Here is a 25,605-nt window from a genome sequence, read left to right on the forward strand (position 1 = left end):
ACCTACTTCTACATCACTGCCTGTTTATCAGTGCAAACACAGGTCTACTCAGAAACCAAACTATAAATTTGAAGTTTCATACTGTGCCAGTAAGAACTTGGTCCTTTGTGCAGTGTTTTTTCCCACTGATTTGTCTACAAACAAGGCACAATTAGAGCAGGATTTTCCGAAAGATTGAAACTAAAAGATGATGTTGTGCTGAAAATATTGGATTTGACAGTAATGCCGTACCACACAAGTGTGAGTAACTGCTTTGTCTGTTATTACAGATCATTTGACATGTACTGAGTTTTTATGTTTTTAACCTAAATCACAACAGCGTCCATCTATAAAGGATGTAGGCTGTCAAACATACACAAACATACACAACTGAGCCAATCATAGCAGTGGACGTTTACTTCCCAGTCTACCATCTGCCACATCTATTCAAACAGAGCGTTCTGATAAGGGGGGTAAAAACAGGACAAAAAATAACGTATTACTTTTAATTTATTATGTTTTTTGAGGTAAAAATCTTGATACTATTAGAAGTGGACCTCAGAGAACAGTACAACATTAAAAAATAAAAAAGGCAGTTCATGACCCATTTAAATAACGTAAATCTTTCATGGGTTTTCTACTACATATCTCATTAAGAGACATCATTAACATTGTATTAAGCCATACAAGTCTTAATACCCATGGTTCCCTTTAAACAATTGTTCATACATTATTCACTTAATATTATTATTATTATTGCACTTTATATTTTTGTGTCTGTAGATTTCATTCACAATACATATCTATATAAAGGCAATTTTACAGTTTTATTCCTGTTGATATCCAGAAGGTTTTTAAAGATGGGTTTGTTCATATATCATTCGTCTGATTTAAACAATATTTTATTTCCTAAAAACACAACAAATATGTATTGTTTTTTTTCTTTGTTGACAGTATTTATCGATTTATGTGATTTATGAAAAAGAGATAAATAAATACATTTTAAAAAATCAAATAAATCAATGAATTTTAAATCTGGCTCTCTCCAGTTCATATTTCTGCTCTAGAAATGTATGCAAACTTGTATGCATATTTAATTAGATAATAAGGACCTGTATGGCCTAATATAACAACTGATACTGATCAATTAAATTTGTGTGTTTCAAGTTGTGTTGTGTTAAAAATAGCAACAGGTAACGCCAGTAATTCAACGAGTGCAGCCGTTTGACGTCATCAAAATAATGGTCCAAAATATGTATAAAACAATGTGGATTTTTTATGTAACTTAAGTCTTTCATGGGTTTTCTACTTCATATTTCAGAAAGAAACATCATTTATGTTATATTAAGCCATACAAGTTTTAACGTTGGGGTTCTCTGTAAAGATTGTACCCTATTCACCTGTAGTGCCTTAAAATCAAACAATATTTTGGTGCAAACTACTCTATTGCTTGATTGGAAGGTGCACTTATCCAAATTAAGCAACTATAGTCAGACTGCATGAAATGTCAATGCTTCTCTTCGGTCTGTATCACAAAATGAATCTGAGTCTGGATTCAATATGAATCATTAATGTGATGGATTTATTGCATTTATTGGTGGCAGTGCTTACCTCCCAGCGTGGCTGAGATCAAGATGTGCGTCCCATATTTCTTGATGATGGTGTCGATGAACTGTTGCGTGGACGGCCGTCGTCCGAGCATCCGCATGCTGCGCTGGAACTCCGGCATCAAGGGCAGAGGATTCCGGATCAGATCCCGCCTCTCGATGGCCGTGTTCCTCACCTTCCAACGTGCAAACTCCCTGCAGAGCAAAACAGACCGAAAGTGAGAACTACAACAAAACTGGCTCAGTGGTTTAGTGACAGAAGAAAGCAGAGCTGATTTAGACTGTTAAGCAGGCGGTTATATATTGTAGCACATGCACATACATTTCATTTACAACAGCCACAAAACTTATATTAAAAAGCAGTCTTAGTGTGTTTTTCTCCTGCCAGTAAACACACACACACACACACACACACACACAGAGAAACACATACAGAAAGTGCTTTCACTCGAGGAGGTAACTATAGCAACAGAGGCTGCTCGAGCACTTTTCATTAGGATCATTATCGGATGGAACATTGACAAAACATAAATACTGTCATTATCAATTTATTACCATATCACAAATATATAATTACAAAACGTTAGTGTTTTATTATACAGTAATCTTTAATTGAATTGATGCTTGGAAATGATCACCTCAACAGATTCACATTTAGAATCTCTTTAGAAAACCTTTATAGATAATGTATTATAAAATGCATTATGTTATGCCTGGTAATGCACCTCATAATGGATTGTATGATCTCATAAATAACCGTAACCACACAAATACATTCAGTGTAGTTTTAGATAGCATTTATTTTATTTCAATTTTATTCTATTTCATATTATGTTTATATTATAATACTTCATTCATTGTTATGTATTCATCTAGTCACTGTTACATTGTTAGAAAGTTCAATGCATTATAACATGACAAACAATGTAACTAGAAATCTGTAATATATGCATTTTACTTTTGTTTACAATAATTTATGAACATATATAATGCATTACACAATGTACTCTATGAATAATGCATTATACTGCACATAAATGCTTCAGGTAAAGTGTTTGTAACTTTCTAAAAGTCAAAGTTGTGTGTGTGTGTGTTCACAGAATAAATAAAACATACAAAAAGGGTGTGTGAATTTAAACTTTGATTCAACCTTTGGCTGAACCATTTCTTTAATGTAATTCAGTTTTTGTCACATAATCTGTCAAGACAACAAAAAAGTTTATTTTGTGCCATCAGAATTGGATTTCATCTGGCACTTTTTGCCAAATGTAATTTCAAATGCAATGGCAATTGCAAAAGCTCAACAAGCACCAACAATCATGTGGCAATCACTTCTGTCCAAGTGTGACACTAACTAAAGGAAAAACATTTTGATATTGAATCCAAATCAAGGCTTTCACAATGTTATCTAATCAGCATGACTGCCAGCTGTGGATAGCGGCTGCTGTTGTCTGTCATGATTGTCGTAACAAAGCCATAAGCATCAGTCCTGATTTGCCATTGGCCAGAATTTGGTCTCACTAATCTCACAATTGGTTCGATTAGCATCTCATTTGGCAGCGAATCGCGTGCATCTAGTTCCTGTAATGAAGTGAAAATTGAAAATCCTTGAGACATGAAATGCATTCACTGAGCGATTTGCTAATAATCTGACGAAATACGTTTCAACTCAGATGAAGCTCAACAGTTGAAACTACTTTAAAGAAGCATCTATTTTCATAAATGCTGAGTTCAGAGTTGGACACTGGAAATGTCCATTCAGCACCTGTCTAAAGTCTTGAGGGTGTTAACACGAGGAAAGTGCCAGAGCAGCAGTCACTGCTGAACTTCTGCTAACACCTACCACACTGTTCAGGCTAGACGTTCAGATCAGGAGCTGGATAGATGAATCATTTACTGCATAGATTATACTGCTAACGTACTGTATTAGATTGGTAAATGCAAGGTAGAAATGAGGATGCTTTATATAATTAAGCAACATCACATTAACAAGTTCAACTCAGGATTACCTTGTGGGCAAATTATGTTTATTTTCAGATCAACACCACAACTGTGAGTTTGATTTGCTTTTATACAACAGCTGAATAAACACTGTTAATATTGAATAAATTAAGTTATAGACAACAGTGGCTCAGTTATTTGTCCAAAATCTGTCCAGATTTTTCTCTGATCTTTAAAGTGGCTCCAAAAGTAGGCAAAGCATCAAATGTTGCATTGGAACCAAATGCAAAGTGTTTGTAGGTTAAAAAAACTTAGCCTAAAGTCTGGCCAAAAGTTTGAAGTAGTTCTAAAAGCTTAAGGTTTAAAGATTTCAAGTTTAAAGAATGGATGAATGGATGAATGGATGAATGGATTAATGGATGGATGGATGGATGGATGGATGGATGGATGGATGGATGGATGAACAAACGGACGAACGAACGGATGGACAGATGGATGTAGGTGTTGGTGGATGGATGGATGGATGGATGTATGGACGGATGGACAAATGGATGGATGGATGCAGGTGTGGATGGACAGACAGACAGACGGATGGATGTATGCAGGTATGGATGGACGGACAGACTGATGGATGGATGGATGGCCAGATGGATGGATGGATGGATGGATGGATGGATGGATGGACGAACCGATGGATGAACAAATGGATGTAGGTGTTGATAGATGGACATATGGATGGATGGATAAATGAATGGATGGATGCAGGTGTGGATGGATGGACAGATGGACAGACAGATGGATGGCTGGATAAATGGATGGATGGACAAACGAATGGATAGATGGATGTAGGTGTTGGTGGAAGGATGAATGTACGGATGGATGGATGGATGGACAAATGGAAGGATGGGTGCAGGTGTGGATGGACAGACAGACAGACAGACAGACAGACAGACAGACAGACAGACAGACAGACAGACAGATGGATGCAGGCATGGATGGACGGACAGACTGATGGATGGATAGATGGCCAGATGGATTGATAGATGGATGAATGGCTGGATGGACAGACGGACAGATATATAGACAAATAAAGGTATGCATGGGTGGATGATGGACAGATGGATGGGCAGATGAATTCATTGATGGAAGAATGGACAAACTGCTGGATGGATGGATGTCAGATTGATGGACAAATGGTTATAGAGTTATGGATGGATGGATGATGGACAGACAGATGAATTGATGGACAGACAGCTGGAACAATGGATAGAGGTTTTGGAAGGATATAGATACAGTGGTTGAGGGGAAAAATCATTCTATAATAAGTTATTGAGCATATGCCAATAAATTCTACACCATAAATAGCTGTTTTGCTCTGCAGTTCTGTTGTAGGATGCTAGCATTGCTTTTGGGTGCGGCTCAACTGCTTTGACACCAGGCAAACATAACATGTGTCTTCACAAACAGCTCTGGTGTGAAAGTGCTTGAAATATCCAAATGCCAGAAATTACTCAATGACGCCAAATTCTGGTGATAGTGATGTTTTGTTAGCGACTATCTTTAGAAAAGACAGAAGAAAGCAGTGTTGGGATTCTGACTTCATATTAGAATCCATTCGCACAACAGCCTGAAAGCTGGGCGACTTTACTGACCTTACAGGTTGTGCGATAAGGGGGCCACGAACATGCTTAATAGACTAAACCTGTAAAGATATTGATCCGCCTTTCCAACATTTGTAAATAAAAAGTCAATTAACACAGTAGCATGGGCTTATCTGCTAGTGTTCTTGCACTTTTCAAATCCAGAAACCCGGGACACAGTGACATATTAATTGCTATTCATTATCCCCAGTAGGGTTTTTTCATGAGTTGTTCATGAGTCTCTTGTTTGTCCTGAACAGTTTAACTGCCCACTGTTCTTCAGAAAAAAATAAAAATAAAAAATAAAAAATCCTCTAGGTCTTGCAAATGATTTGGTTTTCCAGCATCTTTTGCATATTTGAATCCTTTCCAGAAGTGACTGTATCATTTTGAGATCCATCTTTTCACACTAAGTAGAATTAAGGTACTGATATGCAGGCCCGGATTGGCTAATCGGGAGGACCGGGAGAATTCCCGGTGGGCCGGTCCGTTTTTTTGGCCGCGAGGGCCGGTGTCCCTAGCTGCCTGCACTCACAGCAGTCGCCATGGGCGGACTGTCCATCGGGAGAATTTTTTGGCCCACTACCCTCCAATTTTTATTATTATTATTTAATATTGTTGTTGTTATTGTTTTTGTTGCCGGCCTAATGTACTAAAGTGGTTATTTCGGAATTAGCCATTCAATAATAAAACTCTAATAAATTATAAATCGGTTAGTCTTGACTGGCACGCGTTTCGTCTCGCGCGCGTCCGCCGTCCGCCAAAACGACGCGAGACTGAAGTAGAAGTGCCCAGGTGGAGCAGAGAGACAAATCTGTCCTGTTTAGGACCTAAAGTGCAGGTCAGTTACATCTGTAAACAGACTATTGTAGTTTTGTCTTTGTTTACTTAAGTATTGAACAGCTAACAAATGTTAATCTATAAAAATATCGTTTTAAAACAGGTTTAGGGAGCTACCCTTATACAAAATTAACTGTGATTTTACAAAACATGTTTACTATAGTTATACAATAATTATAGAATATACAATGGTTTTGCTACACTATAGTTTCACCATGGTATAAAATTATGATTATACTAATGGGAATCAATCCTAAAAAAAACAAAAACAAAAAAAAACATGGTTACTATGTTTACCATAGGCTCAATAATATCATGGTTAATTTTCCTTAGGGCCAAACATGACCCATTATAATGCAAAACATGTTTAGTTTTAAGATTTTTAAAAAAATATATATTCAAGATGTAGCTAATTTTTGTTGTTTTAATTTTAACATTACGACAATAACACATGGTCCTAATGTAGTGGCCCTCTTTTTTTCTGTTGCCCTTTTCTCTATCAAATGTTTTAGTACTAATCATAAATTATATATAATTTTGAAAGCTTAGAAGCTAAAGAACCATCCTGGTGGCTGTCTCCTCCCCCTTAGCAGCAATGTCAAGTGTCATTTTACAAAATCACAACTTTTTACAATCTTGACAAAAACATGTCTTTAAAAAGGTCTCAGTATTTCTGCAATAATCTGCTGATTGTCTTCTTTAAAAAAGACCAACCTTAGATCTGTACTGTATAGGTGGTTGTAAAGGTGGAGATGTGTTTATGAAAAAAGTGACAGATACAAGAAAATTAGTTAAAAAAGTAAACACACATGAGAGACAGAGAGATTAAAAGAGATTAAAAGGCAAATTGGAAGTTCAAGAGATAGCATTTAATTATTTTACCCAGTTGATTTCAACTTTTCTTTATGTGATGATGAAAAATATTGTTGTCAAGGGTTTCAAATTTTAGTGTAGGATGGCCTGGATAAGTGTGAGATTTCAAGGTTTGGATATTTATGAGCACTAATTCTAACAGAAAAAAGATACTGATACTGTTAAACATTACATTGTGTTAACTGTTCAAATAAATCTTCACTGTGAAGCAACACTTAGGCTTCTGTATTTGCACTGAATTGGAAATGACGTCATTTTAATATAGTCAGTCGTGAACTAAAGTGGGCCGGTCTAAGGCTTGAAACTCCAGGGCTGAAAAGGAGTCCCACTCCGGCCCTGCTGATATGCAACTATTACAAAAGGTTCAGATTTCATTTACTGATCCTCCAAAAGGATATATGATGCATGAAGATCTGGGCGTGAAAACTTTTGAACTGGAGAAAGGTGTATATTTTTCTTATTTATTTTTTACAATTTACCCTAATCTTTACATTCACAACATTTTCACATTTTCTATTTTCTCATGCTGTACGTTGATATATATATATATTGCTGTCAAGCCCATCTTGTACATACAATGTGTGAGAAAAAAAAAGAAAAAAAGAAAAAGACAAAGATAATAAAATAGTGTTGAGAGAGTCGGTGGGCCACTGTTATTTGTTGATATACTATAGTGAAGTTCAAACACCTCTGGTCTACAGCTACACCTCAGCGTTCTTCGTCTAAATATTTTCACCAAGACAAATTGTGAATCGAGCGGAACTGATTGTGTTCTACAAATGTTGGTGGTTTGGAGGGCTTTTGGGGTCGGTACTGTAATAAAAATATCACCAGGCGGCTGAAAGCTCCGGGCAAGCTCGTACAATTAAGTCTACCTGCGTGAAGCCGACCCTCGCTGCGCCGCGGGTGCCAGAACAATTCTGGATTGACACCCTCTTATTCAGACACTTCACAAACTGCGATCAGCAGGTCTGTCTTGAGAATAGAAATATAAGGAGACCTCTGCAAAAACATGATGATAATTCAGTTATAAGGCAGGTTTCGGCAGCCCCCCTCTCCCCAATGAAAGTTGAAGCGCTACGCCTTTGGAAATCATTCTAAGAGCTTCGTAATTACTGCTCTTCAAGGGAACGGGAACAAATATATGCAAATTGCATTGTGTCTGCTTTTGCATCAACAAATCTCAAGGTAAAGTAGTGCAGATAATGAGGCGTATTAAGACTCCACATGAAATCACTCAGGAGGAGGATATAAGGTGTGTCGGCCGCACACACGTGTTCAGATGCTTGAGTAGATGGGAAGAAAATGAGACGAGGAAGCAGAGGAATAGGAAGCAGTGACAGAAGGAGGAAGAGAGACGGGGAGAGTGAAGAATGGAGATGAGAACACAACGAGAGACTAGAATACTGATGAGTTCAATGCCAGACCAGACCAAACTACTTTAGCTTTCGGTCCGTCAACGGCGATCACTTATAAACAGTGGAAATTCTGATACAATGAGCAGCATCTGTGAGCAAATGTACATCTGCATGAAATGCAAAAAAATAAGATTGCGTTGTTATTATAACAGACAGCCTTGAGTTGCAAGTTACAGAGTTATAAAAAATGACAATATTTCTTGAATAAAGCCTACAGAAAGATTAAAAAGAATTCAATACTTGAAATATATTAACTGTACATCCAAAAAAGGGATTACATGCTGAGATACTAGCAATCTTCTTTTATTATTACAAGAAGAGTGCTCAGAACAATTTAAAATCCACAGCAAACATTTCAGTCACACAGGACCATCCTCAGTGTTTACAATCTTTTAAAATATTTCAGCTTTATATACAATTCCTCACCACACACATGTATTAAATCAATTATAGACCAGTTACTTAAAGTCCTGCGTGACTGAAATGTTTGCTGTGAATTTTAAATTGTACTCAGCACTTATAATAGTAAAAGATTGCTAGTATCTTGGCATGTGATCCTTTTTTTGGATACAGAGTATTTCAAGTTTGGAGTTGTTTAATCCTTTTGGAGGAATTTGTTTGTAAGTTGGAATCATGTTGAGTGTTGAAAAGTGCACAATATCTTCTATTCTTCTTTTTCTATATATTACTTGACTAAAGATGGTAGGTTGAATGGGTACAAAAATAATTAATATGAACACAAGTTTGCAAGGATGCACTGAAATGAAATAAATTAATTAATAAATAAACAAAATGTCATTTTTAGCTTGATGAAAACAAAACAAAATAGGCTATAAACTAGTATTAGACTCAAAAAATTGAACAGATCTATGAATTTCTATAGAAAATATGAAGTATTTTGAGTATTTTAAGTATTTTCATATAATATCGTAATATTTTGTCAATCACTGTTATCTAGTTTGGATGAAGCCCACCAGCATATGTTCATACATGGTTGGAAACATAACCATATTGTCTTATTTTTCATGCATTCATTTTAGAAACAAGAAGCAATGGCAATGCAGAGCTGTACATATGCTGAAAACAAAAGCTCTGGATATTCTGCCATTTTCCCCTTCCATTCCTTAAATCACAAGTGTGCGTTCCAGTGATTTCGCTGTGAAAGGCTCCGTGGGCCCTCAAATTGACCTATTACTTAGCTCCAATTCTCCCCGAGCCGATCAGCGCGTTTCAATCTCCAGCTGCATAGCTTCAGCGCGTCTCCGTTCTCCTGCGCTTGTTCGCAGGCTATTAGGGTCAGAGCGCATTCTTCCCTCTTTCGTCTCTGGACTGTGTCCAAATTCACAGACATCAACGGTAAAGTCATCCACTGCCGGCACTCAAGAATCGCTGGTGCGTTCTGCTCAAGAGAAAGTTTAAGATAATATATCTTTTGACTCTGAGAAGTTCGTAGACTTTGTGTTTGTGTCCTTGTGAGCGTACGTGCTTGGCATTGTGCTAAAGTACATTTATTTGAAATATGCAAACATACCACATTGCTATGTCTTCACCGAAAATCTGTTTATTTTAGTGAACCATTATTAAAAATAGTACCTAAAAGTATGCATGCAAATAACTCAGTTCATGCACAGTAGCAGAAACAAGTCTGGTCCAATTGAAAATTGTGAGTGAATTTATTGGAAAAAACCCAAGTCATTTCATGGCCTGCTTCATACGGTAGGTATTAGCCGCAAACTGCCAAATACATGCTAGAATCTGATTAGTTATCATCAAAAGAGCATCACTAATCATATTTTCCTTCACATGAACTGTGTCGTGTAGCGTTGATGTTTACTAGCACTCTAACACAACAACTGCTGATCAAGATATTGTATCAAATACATCATTAGGTATGTTTGCATGCACTATTTTTCAACAGTCACAGTGAATCCAATCTTATTTCATCTTCTGCACTGAAAATAATAATAGATTTCTGAAGGGATGTAAAAAAAAAATGATTACGTTACTCCCCTTTTTAAGATATTTACATAGGCTTCCAATTAATCATAGAATTAAGTTTAAAATCTTGCTACTTGTCTATAAATGTTTAAACAATCTAGTACCTTAATATTTCACAAACTTACCCCACCCTTACACTCCTATAAAATGACGAGGTGGAAGGACAAATTTATTTTCCAGATCCCAAAAATCCTGCTTAAAGACCAGGGGAAATAGAGTCTTTGAAGTAGCTGGTCCAACTTTTAGGAATAACCTACCAAATCACATCCTGGCTCAAAACTCATCTTTTTTTTTTTTTTCATTGGCTTTTATTGGCTTTTTTTATTTTTATAATAATTTTCTTACTCAGTATTTTTTGCTTGTTTTCTAGTGCAGATATCTAAACATCCTTAAATTAAGACAAATTTAGTGAAGCTTAAAATTAAAATTAAGTTATTTTACACTTAAAACAAGAAGAAGAACCTGTCAATGGAATCAGGAAAAAAATACAAAAAAAAAAAAAAATCTAAATGAAGTTTATTTAACTTACCCAGTTGACATATTTCCCCCCCTCCTGTATTATGCAAAATACTTTTTTTTTGTTTTAAGAAAATAAGACTTAAAACAAGATATAAGATAAGATATTAAGTCATTTTAATTATATTTAATTGCATTTATTTAAGAAATTTGTTTATATGTTACAATTTAATTGACTTATTCATGCACAAGTGCACCATATATATCAAGAACAAGAGCTACTATATGTACAACTAGTAGTAACAACAATAATGCAACATTTTCACTTATATTCAACTTATTTTTGCATAGCACGTCTATGTATTTCTTTATTTAGTAAATTAAAGGTGAGATCTATGCATGCTATTTAATTGTAAGTGCCAACAGTGTTAGAGAAGCTATAGGCTGAGCTCATAATTCTCTTTAAAACTGTAGTCAGTACATGAGATACTAGCAAAAATGAATTGTGGTTGTGCGAAATCAAAACATGTCAATTAATCAATGAGGGTGGCAATAGGCTTATAATGATGTGCTGTACTAATTCACACAAGCAGCTTTACACTGTACATGCTATCATCACATTTCTGCTGTGATATTGTACAGAACGAGGCATCGTTTTGGACGCAACCACAGCCAATAAGCGTAGCCAGAGATTATCAGTTCAGCATCAAGCGTAAAATCTCAATCACACATCAGTTAAACTCCTCTCGGCTTTGGCCATTACTGAGGAGCCATACTGTATGTGAGAGCCATATGTACTTAGGCCCATACGCTCAGATTAGCAAAAGCTGTTGGATGGGAGTTGCGATATGATTCACTGCATTATTTCTCAGCTCAACGGCAGATTTAATGACCTCTCTGAGGAACTCCTGCGATAACAAATAGCCCACGCCAGCAGCGCCTGAGCATGCAGGACAGGAGTGATTATCACGGCACAAAGCCATTAGAATGAGCCGCTGCGGGTTAGTTGCTCAAGACTGAGGAAACCTGTGTTTGGAGAGTTGGTTAATAGTGTTAATCAGTTGAGGTATCACTTAAATGACTCGCCTGCCTAACATAGGAAATGCCTCGAAAAATAGATCTGTACTTTAAGGGGCAGATCTATTTTTCGTGGCCTAATGGTTAGGCAGTCAGACTTGTGATCTGAAGGTTGTGGGTTCAAGTCTCAGGTCCAGCAGAGATCAAGTCCCTCAATACCATGACTGAGGTGGGTCACCATACTTGGCCACATGTCATGTCATGTCATGTCCTTCCTTCTTTTTCTTTTTTGATCTCAAATTGTTGACTGTCCACAACAGTCAAAAACTGACACTGACACAATTTTTTTGTAAATTAAACTGCAAGATTGTTCTTCATTCAGCACCAAAGAATGAACTTTTCCAGATTTTTTTAAGAATAATTTTACTTAGGGTTGGGATTAAACTACATGATATTGAAACCCCAAAACATAACATAAACACATGATATTTCCATTTCTGAACTGTCAAATACAGACTCAAGAATCATCACAACAAACTGCAAAAAAAAAAAAGGCAGATATGTAATAATAATAATAATAAACATTATAAAATATTACATTACATCCAAATTATACAAGGAATATCATATAACCAACATATGTTTTCACCCATGTTTCAATTTACAGTTCTGTAGTGCAGTATCCTATTTGACAATAAATAAATTAATACATGTTTTGTTTTAAAATATTTGTTATACTTTCATTTGATTACAGCTTAAAAGATTGATTACTATAATTAGACACCGTTTCAATGATACAGTTGTATTAAATTATAAAATGCAGAACCAAAATGGGAATTCATGGGGCCCTAAATTAAAGGTATCATACTCTGTGGAGTTTAATTGTGAACAAACAAGTTCTGTTTACAGTCATCCTCAAAGTCTGTCTAACAAGCATGCAGAAAGCATTCCCTTGCTGTTAATGGTAAATTTATATTGTGGCAAACTTAAACAAATACAAACATTTTAGAGCTTGGCATTTCTAAGCTTAGAATGTCTTAGGCTTAAATATCAAAGAAAAGAAAAGAAAAGAAAAGAAAGAAAGAAAGAAAGAAAGAAAGAAAGAAAGAAAGAAAGAAAGAAAGAAAGAAAGAAAGAAAGAAAGAAAGAAAGGAAGGAAGGAAGGAAGGAAGGAAGGAAGGAAGGAGGGGAGAAAAGGTGGTGATGTTTGCTGAGGCCCTCATTACTGCTTTACACCACAATCACCAGAATTTAGTCAGCAATTATTATTATTATTATTATTTTTTATTATTGTGTCCCAGCTGAAAAAAAAAAAGCAGCTAAACCCAGCCTATGCTGGTTGGCTGCTTTTACCTGGTCAACTAGGCTGGTTTTAGCTGGTCATAGCTGGTCAGCATGCTGGTTTTAGAGGGGGTTTTGGCCACCAGCTAAAACTAGATACTTCCAGCTTAAACCAGCCTAGCCTTTTTTTTATATATAAATAAATTTGCAATTGTCTGAATGGTTTGCATTGTGAAACCAGAGACCGTTCTTGGCCAGGTGAAATGGAGCCTGATGCAAACTGGCTGTGTGTTTCCACAGTCTTGAGAAACAAATGGTGACGTAATGCTGCCCAGTGTGAAAACAAACATTGCAAGTCCCGGTGTTTGTGCGTGCAGTGCAGTGTACATGTAGCTCGTATGTAAACTGCCCGTAATGTCTTCTGTCCTTGCGGGAGAGATATTGAACTGAAACCGCTGATTCACTCACTCTCACACACAGGTCTCCCTCTTGCGCACAGTTTTATATATTTAGATATAAGTCTACGTCAGCATCTTTCTACCATCTACTCTGTTCGACCAGCAAGTTTTTAGGGCTGGGCGAGAAGTCGGATACTAAGTCTCTAAGTCTATATCTGAGCAGCATCCATAACAATGTTTGCCTTTGAAAATTAGGACAGAAACTATATTTGTGTAAATGTAAAATAATAACAACTATTTGTGCCCTCAGCCCTGTATCGCTTTGTACCTCAGACACATGACAAAACATCACATCACAGAAAAAACTATTTTACAAGAGGGCACAAATCTTTTACAAAGCTTCAGTACAGACACCAAAAACACAACACGTGTTTGTTTATTTCCGTGTAAATATATCCTGCACGACTCATACTGAACTCACATTGTCCTGTCACAAGCTAATTCCCCTGCGCGCTCTTCTGAGGGAACAGTAGACTCCAGCGCCGAACATTTATAGCTGGACCCCGTCTGTTTTCCCCATCAGAGCGCTCAGACAGGCAGCGGCGTAATCAAAGACAATCACTCATCTGAGTAGAGGACAAATCCCACCAGGCTCTGCTTCGCCTAATGATTGCATCTGATGCTCGGCTAGCAATCCAGTTGTATTTTATAACCCAAAGACGGCATTGAGATATCATGGAGAGACACTTTTCACAATCCAATTTATTCCTAACTGATAAAATAACATCTGACTCTTCAGGATTTTAAAATCAAATATTCCATCTCACTCATAAATACACCACATTATTGTAAACTTATGAAAAATGTAATTTCCTATTGGTGTTAGCATGCATTCTTCTTACTTTGTGAAACTTTGGTGCACAGTCAATCAATTAATCAATCAATCAATCAATCAATCAATCAATCAATCAATCAATCAATCAATCAATCAATCAATCAATCAATCAATCAATCAATCAATCACGTTAACAAAATGGGATTTTCACAGCAAATGCCATAGAAAAAACATTTTGGGTTCCCCAATGAACTTTTCACTGAGCAGTTCTTAAAAGAACCAAATGTAAAGAAGATTTTATTTTTTTCCACTGGCATTTCAATTATTGAAAAAAAAAAAAATCATCAAGATAATCTTCACAAATGGACACAACTTTGAGTTTTGAAGCCTGAATACAGTCTGCAAAAGAATAAAAGCCAACATTAGGCTAAAGACAGCTCTTTCTGTCTTTATTTAAAAGCATTTTCCCTGACAGTTTGAGTAAGAATAGTTTAAAACAGCGCAATTAAAAAGACAATGAAGCTGTGAAAGCAACTATGGTGAGCAGATGAGTTTACCTGTTCGGGGTGATGATGTTTAATGTTCCTGACGACCTTTGTAGTCTAATTTAGCTACTTTCTAGCAACCACCCCTTTCAATACAAGTAAAAGCATAGGGGGTTTTACTGAAGCATTTTATGTCATAGAATAAAACGTGACAGCATCTTGAGTTGTGTTCACCACAGTCCTTAAAAGCATTTGAATAAAAACCCTTTCAAAAAACCCATTGACTTTGGCATGATGAATCTGGCAAAAAATATTAACTTGTTTCCAGGTTTTAGGGCTCGTTCCTGCAGCACTCTGTCCACTTTGGCAGGAAAGTGTCTGCTGAGCACATACAGATGTACAGTGGTTAGCAGTTCACAAAAACTTTTTTTGAAAGGCATAGATTAAATCTGCGACATAATGTACTGGGTAAAATCATTGGCAGGGCTATAATGCTGTGCTATTTGAACTCTGAATAGAAAGTGTCACCAGGGTCGCTTTTTCCAGCACTTTTGGGATATTTTGAAACTGCTTTCACTAGTTGCCTTTTCTGGGGGCTACTTATTCATGTACCACGACATACCGAGGTGTGTTGATCCTTGGAATTAATACCTGGCAACCCAAGGACTGCTGAAAGAGCGAGTGACGGAGAGATGCTATGAGGGACACATTTGATGTCATTTCACAACCTAGAAGTTACGTGAGTTTGGGCCAAATTGGGAATTTTAAGGAAGGTTAACTGAGTTAATTAACAGCATGTTGATGCTTGTGCAAAAACAAAGTGTTCTGTGCAACTAAAATAAGTAAGTATCTGATTACATGTAATCTGGATAACGTAATCAGATGTAAAAAAAAAAATAGTACTTGTGATCGGATGTAGTTACATTTTAAAATATTTGTAATCGGACTACAGTTACTATTTAATGGATTACATGATTACATTATTAACAGAATAGCAGTACATTATTCATAATTTATTGATTCTCCTAATTTTTCTTTTAAATTCCCTTTTAAGTCCTTTCTAAAATATCCTACTGCTTATATACGTTCAGAAAGTTTTTTTTATTTTTTTATTTGTGTTGACATTCACACAAAGATCAGTCACTAGTCCATTTAGTCATTCCTAGCATTTTACCACTGATTTACAAAAAACATTTCAGATTCAAGAAGTGTTTCAACACTGTATCAACTACTGATGAACACATTGACTTTGATTTGAATTATCACGGTTATTTAACCATGTATTTCTATGTCTTTGGAAAGCTTTTGTCTTTCAAACACATTACAAGTGTTATGTATTTTTTTGTAAGGTTATCCTATTTAAATACATGTTATAAACCTAAAGTTAAGTACTGATTACAATTTTGTACAGCGTAATTTGTAATCTGTAACAGATTACAATTTGTAAGTAATCTACCCAGCTCTGACAGTTACATCATGATTTTTCTGTAAAAGCTGCTTTGAAACATTGTGTATTGTGAAAAGTGTTATATAAATAGCCTGAATTTGGCTTGATTTGACTTTTATGAATGGTTTTGTCATGTTGTGACAGAGTTATTCATATTTATAGCTTACTTACTCTGAAAATTAAAATTTAAAAGAAAGAAGATTTAAAAGTATAAACATTTAAATGGGCTGTTTCAGCATTGGGCTGAACATTTTTCTGGGTCCTGGCAACCCAAAGAGCAAATTTCTTCCAGATTCCTTAAATTGCAGGACACGTATATAAATATTTAAGCTGTTAAACTTTATTAATAATTGATTATTTACACAAGTGGATAAAATTAACATCAGACATTGCTCAGTGAGAGACTGACAGTTAGCTTACAGTCAGTTTGAAGCTGATTTCATACTTTGAAATCAAACTGATTCGCATAATTTGATCCAACAGGAATGTTTCAGAGTCATGCAAAGCGACTAAAACCCCAAAAACATCACAGAACCCATTAGATCCATTGCTTACTAATGTTTGTGCAGCTATTTTCCCTCCAAAAAATGTTGTCTTTTTCTGAAAGATTATGTACATGTAATGTTGTTTTGCCTGGCTTTTATTAGTTAAAAGTGTTTTACAAAACACTAACGGGATGGATATTGTTTGCAATGTTCCAAAACAAATAACATTTTGAATATAGAACAAGGATATATTCACTCAAACTAAAGTAGTTAAAGTATTATATTATGACCTCCATCTTAACACATGTATGATGAGGATATGAAATACAGACTGGATATTAGCAGAATGATCTGGCTTTGCCAACTATTTAGTGATCCAGTGAGAATTTTCAATTGGGCAATTTAATGTGATGTTCCATGGGAATTCAGCTGGTTAATTCAACTAACAGTGGCATAAACTGAGCATGTCTAATTAGATCAAGCCAAGACCTTGTTCCCAAATTTCTGAGCATATTTGTCACATAGGCGCTTCTTTTATGCTAATAAGGTGTTATGAATGAGATGGATATTTTGAGAAGCTGTGAATCGCAGTAGGCATGCAAATTAATAATATTGTGGACTTAGAAACGCTGCTATCTTTTTTAGGTTAGTTCGGAAAAGACACTCTTGACCTTTCTGCAGATCACAAAGGATCAGCCATATAGCAGCGTACGAAGACTCCTGCCAGCATCTAATCACAATCTGTCAGCTGATAAAGTGCACAAACACACACATGTGCGCTATCTACTCCACTAGATCCATGAAGCAATTTCACAGGGAAATTCATTTTTCTCTAAAAATGGGTGACATTAAAAGAGGGAACGTGCAGATAATCCAGCATGTGGAATGGCTTCTCTGAACGGACGCTCCTGACAGGACCATCTTTCAGTCCGTAAGAGACACGAGGGAGCTATTTTTCCTGAGGTTTCTAAAATGAATGGCCTTTAACGGCGCCTGGGAACGACATTTCTGTCACGGAAGCTCTTTCCAAAGAAGTTTGGATAAACATACTCGCAAATCCATGTAGCGTTTGAGTTGTCAACTCATTACATTCATTGTTTAAAATGTCAAACAATGTGTTCAGCCACTGACAGAACATCACAAAATGCATGCACTGTTTGGTACTAAATAATATGAGGAAAAGCACAGGAGTAAATTATTTTTTAAGACTAGTAAAAACAAAATACTACATAAAAGCAATTTTAAGGTTGTAAGCCTTTTTTTTTTAACTCTTGCTTAAAAATAATGTAGCTTGCATTGTTAATACGGTATACTTTCTCCCTAATTCATTTAGACCATTTTTCAGAAACGAAGTAAATGTTTATACACCAATTGCAACAAAATGCATTTTGGCTGTTGATTTTAAAGACAATGCTGTACAGTATGTGAAACTTAGCAAAAAAGCAAAAAAAAAAAAAAAAAAAAAAAATCCATTATTTCCTCCACTTTTACAGAAGAAATAAAAATAAATTTAATAACATTTAACTGTAAGGGATAATGGGCTTTATCCCGCTTATTACACAGTTACTTGCCACAAAACTAAATGATTAAACATAAAACATTGAGTTGAATTATTTGAATGCAAAGCTTCCATGAAGAAAGCAGTTTCTAGAAAGTGGCAAGTTCAGACGGATTGATTGATTTAAGACGAAAATGTTTCAAAATCTTACCAGTTTGTTAGTTATGTTATAATCCATTACTGTGTATAAAACAACTGTCGCAAAATGACAGCAGCTGCATTTGTATGAAACGAGAGAGCGAGTCTGCGATACCAGGATGAAATAATTAGGCAAAGACACAACAGTTAGACATGAGTATGTAAATACATACAGTGGTGGCCAAAATTATTAGAACACTAGTATTTTCACCAGCTAAAAAATGGTTTTAAGTCAGTTCTATCTTTTGCTGTAGTGTGTCAGTAGGAAATATCAGTTTACATTTCCAAACATTAATTTTGCCATTAACTGTAATAATCCAGTGAGATTTTTGTTTGCACGAGGAGTTTGACAACAGCCCGTGCTCCACACAGAGATCTGATATCATCGTCGTCCAGTCTGTCTAGAATGACATAAAGAAACAGAACAAACTGAAACAGACTAAATCTAGAACTGTGGCAACGTCTCAAAGATGCTTCAAAAAACCTACCTGCAAAGTTGCAGCACGCCTCTCCTCAACAACACTCATGCTTTGGAGAATCATTCATATTTTTGTAGAAGGAGTTACACAATGAAGTTTAAGGGCTTGTTCATATCACTAACCATAAAAAAGTGAGTCCAAGTACTACTAATAAGCACTTGCCACCACAGATGTGCTAAAGTACAAATTAACAGGGATCCAGACGAGAACATTGAGTTTCTACAGCAAACAAACAGAGTATTCTGTTGGTCTCCATAGTGACCATCATTAGATGGGCTTGATTGCAAATGAGGCTGAACAGTGTTGCAGTGTGTGCTGAAGAAATGAAATATATATCAGGAAATAACGGCTTTAAAAGCACTGAGCTGAGATTATTATTCTCTTCGTGTTCTGCTTTATGTTTTCTTAACTTTTGAACGCTGACTTAATGTAAAACCCTTTAGAGTAAAGAATCACATCAAGTACTGTCTTTGAAATTGGCATGACATGAAAATGTACCATTGTTATGTTTCTAAATGCATGTTATAGATCTTATTATAAAATATGTGCATGTTTTCAAGTATTTAAACTGACAAGATTGAATCTAATATTTAGATATAATGTAGCATTATGCAATTTTTACAAGCAATTTTTTTTTAAGCTTGGCCATTTATCTTAAGCCAGCCTCAAGGTTAATCCAAATATCATAACTTGATTATCCAGTTGAATATGCATAATTTCTCCCATAATTTAGTCAGATTAAGCCCAGCCCCTTTAAACTCACACTCATTTGCATATATTTTTCAGTGCCACACCCACATCACATCATTCAATCAACAGTCGATACGTAGAACCAAGTCCCGCCATACTATATTTTTTTTCTTTTTTCGATAATCCTCTACATTCGGATGTTCGTCACATCCGTCAGATGCGATGTCAGCCAAACATTAAATGAAAAGACATTTAATTACCTTTCTATCACATGCTCACCTTTCTTCTGCTGTGCCTAAAAGAGTTGACATGGATTTTAAAAGAGGCCAGTGTGGTTTAATTTCCATTAAGTCACAATAAAACAAACCCACACACTTGGGCTCTCCCATTCGCACTTTTCCAGGTTTTAGGCTACGTTTAACCATTGTGAGCAGAATGACAATGAGGCCAGGCAGCGTAAGGAGCATGCAACGGAAATGAAATGCATTGATTTTCACAGCGCCTGTATATTTAAGGGCAGTGGATTGTGCAGTCTGGTTGTATTTGTGCTACGGTGATTTATGGGTTTGGTTTGACCGGGCTGATGATTATGAAAAGCCGCATTGTGCGGCTCTCCCAACTTTCACTTTAAGAGGAAGTTTTAAAGTGAACTAAGAGAAGTGACACTGACAAGGGACCCGTGAATGAACAGGAGAAGTGTGAGACGGGAAGAGAGTGAGCAATTGAGACCGCACATCAGGGGCTCTGAAAGCTTGTCTCTGTGCTGGTAATTGCTCACCAACCACAAAATGAGTTTGTTGTTGATTAGTAAAGTGATGGCTGTCTTTTTAATATCTTAAGACTGTATTCTCATACAGATTTAACAGGGCCTTTGTCTCCTTAGTTTCTTACACTAACGGTGTGTTTACACTTGTCTGTTAAGTTCGTTTGGTTCATTTGGTCTGGACCAAAAAGGAAAAGGATACATTTGGTCCTGATTCGCTTAGCATTCACACTGGCATTATTGACAGTGAATCTAAAGATACTGAACCTAAAGACATAGTGATACTTTCACAACCTGATTGGTCGGGTTCATATGATGTTGCTAAAAAGAACATTATTTTGTTGTAATGCAATGTGTTTATGCATTTTGAGGTTCAAGAAACATATTATTTTCCACATACTGTACATTATTGTTGCTCCTCTCTGCCCCGCCTTTCTGAAATGCTTCGGTTTTTACAAAACTCATCGTTGATGGAAACCAAGGTGTTCTCTGATTGTCCAGCTATCCGGTGCATTGTGATTGGCCGAAGTGTGTGACTGAAATGTGACCGTTTCTCGGCGCGATGAGACAGAAATAATAAAACCCATTATAAATGAGGTTGTGTCGTATCGCGGCGCGTAAACATAACACCATGTCTGCATTAGCGATTGAATGAGAAACAATAAGCACTACTCTACACTGCTCAAAACTTGCGTTTGAATAGTCAGTACTGAATTCTTTAAATTATGAAAACATCAGGCCGTCAGTCAGAAGCGCAGACTGTCCTTGCAACATTGGAATTGCCCCACTTTATAGCCTCAACCCTTTGTGTACAGCTATAATTATAATAAATATATCTTTGGTTTTGAGACTTTAGGCATTGCAACTTTACAGATCTTATCTATGCACAAACACTCCAAAGACAAAGGAAGGCTGCATAGCATCACATCTTGTCATTACGTTTAGAAGTATTTGGTCTGTGACGCGTTCATATTTCAATTAAACCACACCAGACTTCGTTTAGAAGCAGACCGAGACCCAGCAGTCTCATTCCATTTGTTTGGTGTGCACCAGGATTCGGATGTCAGCGTTCACACTTACTTAAATGAACCGCACTAACAGAGCAATCGCACCAGGGTTTGTTTTTATAGAACTAAACATGACAAGTGTGAACACACCCTCCCTCTGAATGTTCTGAATCTCTATTCTAAGTTTGAATTATTACTTTTATGTACTCCACTATTTTTTATTTTTTTTTCATGAACATGCCTGTTTTTGCTAGGTCCCGCTTTACATTAGGAGGCCTTAACTACTATGTACTTACATTTAAATTATTCATGTGATAATTTATAATGCACATAAATGTCTTTACATTGTAATTATATTAAAAATAATAATAATAATAATAATAATGCCAGTGTTACACCAGGCCAGCAGAGGGAGTCTTGCCCCTCACTGACTGTTGCTGCTCCCTCTGCTGCTTCGCTGGTTACTTCCTGTTTGTCAGCCTTAAAAGCAAGCTGAATACACACACTGCGAAGTATTGTTTTGCCTAGCTAACTCTACCGAGCAATTTCCCTGTTTCTCCGTGTCTTGTTTCCGAGTTTCCGTGTTCCATAGTTTCTAGTTTAGCTTGCAATTGGATCCTCATCTCTGTCGTCATTCGTAACAGCCAGCATGTAATTACATCTGTAATTAATTTCTGTAATTACTTTTATAATTACATTGTTGACATCCCTTACACCTTAACCCACCCCTAAACCTACCCATACCAAAAATAAAAAAAATAAAATATAAAAACTTACCTGGCCATACCCCGTAACCCACCTCAATAGCAGCAAAAGTGTTTTGCAATACAATATGAACACAATAATTGCCATTATTTATTTATTTATGTATTTTTATATAAGTACAAAGTAGTTAAGGCCACCTAATATAAAGCGAGACCCTTTACTGTTTCTGTAAATTATCAACTGTCTAAATCTTTTCGTGAATTATCCAGAATAATTTGGTTGCTAAATAGGTACTGATATGTAAATATGGCAGATCATAATTAGTAACACTGACCATCTGATGCAATATGGCAATCTGCCTGAAGATAGGTTTGGTTTGCATGGTAACAGGTTTGGAGAAAGAACTACACACTGGAATTGTGACTGGATTAACTAATTCAATATATGATATTATATTGATCAAATAATCCTGAAAAAAAAGTATCACAGGTTACAAAAAATTTTTTAAGCAGCACAACTGTTTTAACATTGATAACATATCAGCATATTACATTGATTTCTGAAGGATCATGTGGCACTGAAGACTTGAGTAATGATGCTGAAAATGTAGCTTTGCATCACAGGAATAAATTACATTTTAAAATATATTCACAAAGAAAAGTAATTTTAAATTGAAAAATAATATTTCACAATATTACAGTTTTTTTTCTGTATTTTTGATCAAATAAGTGAACATATTTTTGAGAATTTCTATATACATATAGTATATATTACCATTTTAGTATATTTTAACCATCATTTCAAATACAATAAAATTGTGAAATTAGCTACTTACTTATATGTACTTTCATACTTAGGTTAAAAAACAACAATCTAAAGTTCATCTAAATGCATTTAAAATAAAAGTAAATATTTAATTTAATTGCAATTTACATGCAAATAAGCATCTTAAAACATTACATTAAGTATTTAGGATATTCTTTTAAAGTCTATTATTTCCGTATTAAGTGTACTTTTTCACAAGGGTTCACCTGCAGTTATCAGTGATGCACATATGATGAAATGCATCAATTCACCAAACTCTCTCTGCATTTTGTGCTGCAGAATCAGGCCTTTCAATATTAATAGTTACTTTCTTCACCCGTATGTGTCGTTCACAGCGCGACGCTCGCCAATATGTGACAGCAGACGGCGGGTGACCGTCCCGCAGCGCCTGTCTGTCCAGAGATAGCCTGCCATTCTCACAATGACAGACCCTGGGAAATCGTACATTTCCATTGCAATGGCGCGATGTCACGTTCCTGGCTGAGGTTTGCTTTATTGAGTGACATTTGCCGTCACCTGTACAGCCCTAATTTGGAACGACAGGAGAAGGAATAAAATGGACATGACAGCTTTTTACAGGAAACAGCTACTTGTCAGGCTCTGATTTGAACATTCACAAAACGCTCCACTTTCCTGCACCGAATGACATGCCTAGCGGCAGTTGTAATGATTACTCAAGTCATCTGTGAAGTCTGACATAAATACAGATGTGATGTTTATGGAAAAGTTTTCTGCTGATATAAAAACCCGGTAAATCGGCAGCCGAGGTGCAATGACATCCACACCTTCTCTTTGTTATTATACTCAGGCAAACTTTATCGACTATTCCTCATGATTTCCGTCACTTTTAACTGATCTTTTCTGCTCTCTCTTTTCTGGACCTCAGTAGCGTGTTAAAAGTAAAACTTTTGGCAAAGAGTGAAAAGGTTTGCGATGAGAATTTGAAGGGTATTTTTTGCCTTTTACAGGATGGGAGATGAACTGCATGAAATAGTAGATGTGTAACACTGATGACAACTAATGGAGCTGTGAATATAATATCTAAAGCACTTAGTCTGGAAGAAAGCACCTCTTGTTTTGAGTTTTGAGTCCAAATTCATTTATCTATTCCATTTAAAACTTCCAGATCAAAATCATACTTGGATCCACACTAAAATAATCAGTCCAAGATCACCTGGACGAGATTAAAAACAAACTCCCAAGTGGTTCAGTGGTGGTTAGAAAGCAATCCGACCCAACAGACCAGAAAACCAATCTGTATCATAATTCAAAATGGAAAAAGTGATACGTAAAAGCAGAAAAACTCAAAAATGAAAGGGATAGTTCATCAAAAATGAAAATTTGATGTTTGTCTGCTACATCCAAGATGTAGGTGACTTTGTTTCAAACAAATATTTTTTAACTCAAATCGTTGCAGTCTGTCAGTCATATAATGGCAGTCAATGGGATTCACAGATATGAAAGTCAAAAAAACAGACAAAATTAAATTAAACCCTGCGGCTCATGATGATACATTGAGGTCTTAAGACACCAAACAATCAGTCTGTGCAATAAACTGAACAGTATTTATATCATTTTTTACCTCTGATCCACCACTATGTCCAGCTGTCCTGAGTGTGTTTACAACACAACAGTGAACATGCTCTGGCATAGTAGATGCATGCGCAGAAGCGATCTGTCACGCGTATACGTCACTCATTTACACAGTGTATAGCGGCTACTCAAAACTGATACTGATTCTTACAACCAATTAAAAATGAAAAGATTGCATTTCCTTGTGCGAACTCATCCGGGAGTGTTGACTTTTCACCAACTACTATGGCAGAGCTGTTGTGAACACGCTCAGGACAGTTGAACATTGTGGTGGATCAGAGGTAAAAAAAATATATATATAAATGCTATTCAGTTTCTTGCACAGACCAATTGTCATGAGCAACAGGGTTTAATTTGGTTTTGCCTGTGTTTTTTTTTGAATCCCATTGACTGCCATTATATGACTGACAGACTGCAACGGTTTGAGTTAAAAATCTTTGTATTTGTTCTACTGAAGAAAGAGTCACCTACATCTTGGATGCCCTGAGGGTAAACAGATAAACAGTTCAAATAAATCTTTACCAGGTTTACTATGAACCATAAAAATAAATTCTACACCATAATCTTCTTTATATATATATATATAGACTCCAAACATTTTTTATTAATTATTCTGAACTCAAGACTTAAGAACTCAATAAATTTAAGAAGCAGTACTTTGCAAAAACTAATTCAAGGCACATAATGCAAACTAAAAAACAAAGTGCACAAATTATATATTTAAGATTATACTATAAATAAATTATAGTATAAAATTACTTTTAATATTACTACTTTTAAGTTAGACTGTTAAGTTAATAGTAAATAGTTATCCTGATGCCCCCTAGTGGGCCCAAATCTCGTGGTTAGGAACCGCTGCTCCACAAGCACTACAACAAAGCAGAAGTTGTTGTGATGGACGTATGAAGATAAGTCACTGCAGTAATGCTGCGTTAATGAACTGCATTTGAGCTGTTCGAAGGCCTCTAATAGAGCTGCTTATCTCATGATGTTGAGCTGATCTGCTATTGTGAGAGCTGTTTGCGCGCTAATGTATAGCTGTCACATACACACTTCAGCTAATACAAATGGTGCAATACATGATTACATGTAATAACTCTCAAATAAGCTAAAGAGATACATTACAACAGATGCAATGAATCAGGAT

The 25,605-nt window shown here is 36.0% G+C and overlaps 1 protein-coding gene across 1 annotated transcript in view; it reads right to left on the reverse strand.

Moving 5' to 3' along the window:
• The window catches only part of brinp1 (bone morphogenetic protein/retinoic acid inducible neural-specific 1), a 159,372-nt gene that overhangs the window by 79,526 nt on the left and 54,241 nt on the right, over positions 1-25,605 (reverse strand). The window contains exon 3 of the mRNA XM_073839914.1: positions 1,591-1,781. Coding sequence (XP_073696015.1) covers positions 1,591-1,781 — 191 coding nt within the window. The remainder of the gene's footprint in view (positions 1-1,590; positions 1,782-25,605) is intronic.

This window comes from Garra rufa, chromosome 5 (assembly GCF_049309525.1).
Source record: "Garra rufa chromosome 5, GarRuf1.0, whole genome shotgun sequence".
NCBI classification, from domain to species: Eukaryota; Metazoa; Chordata; class Actinopteri; order Cypriniformes; family Cyprinidae; genus Garra; species Garra rufa.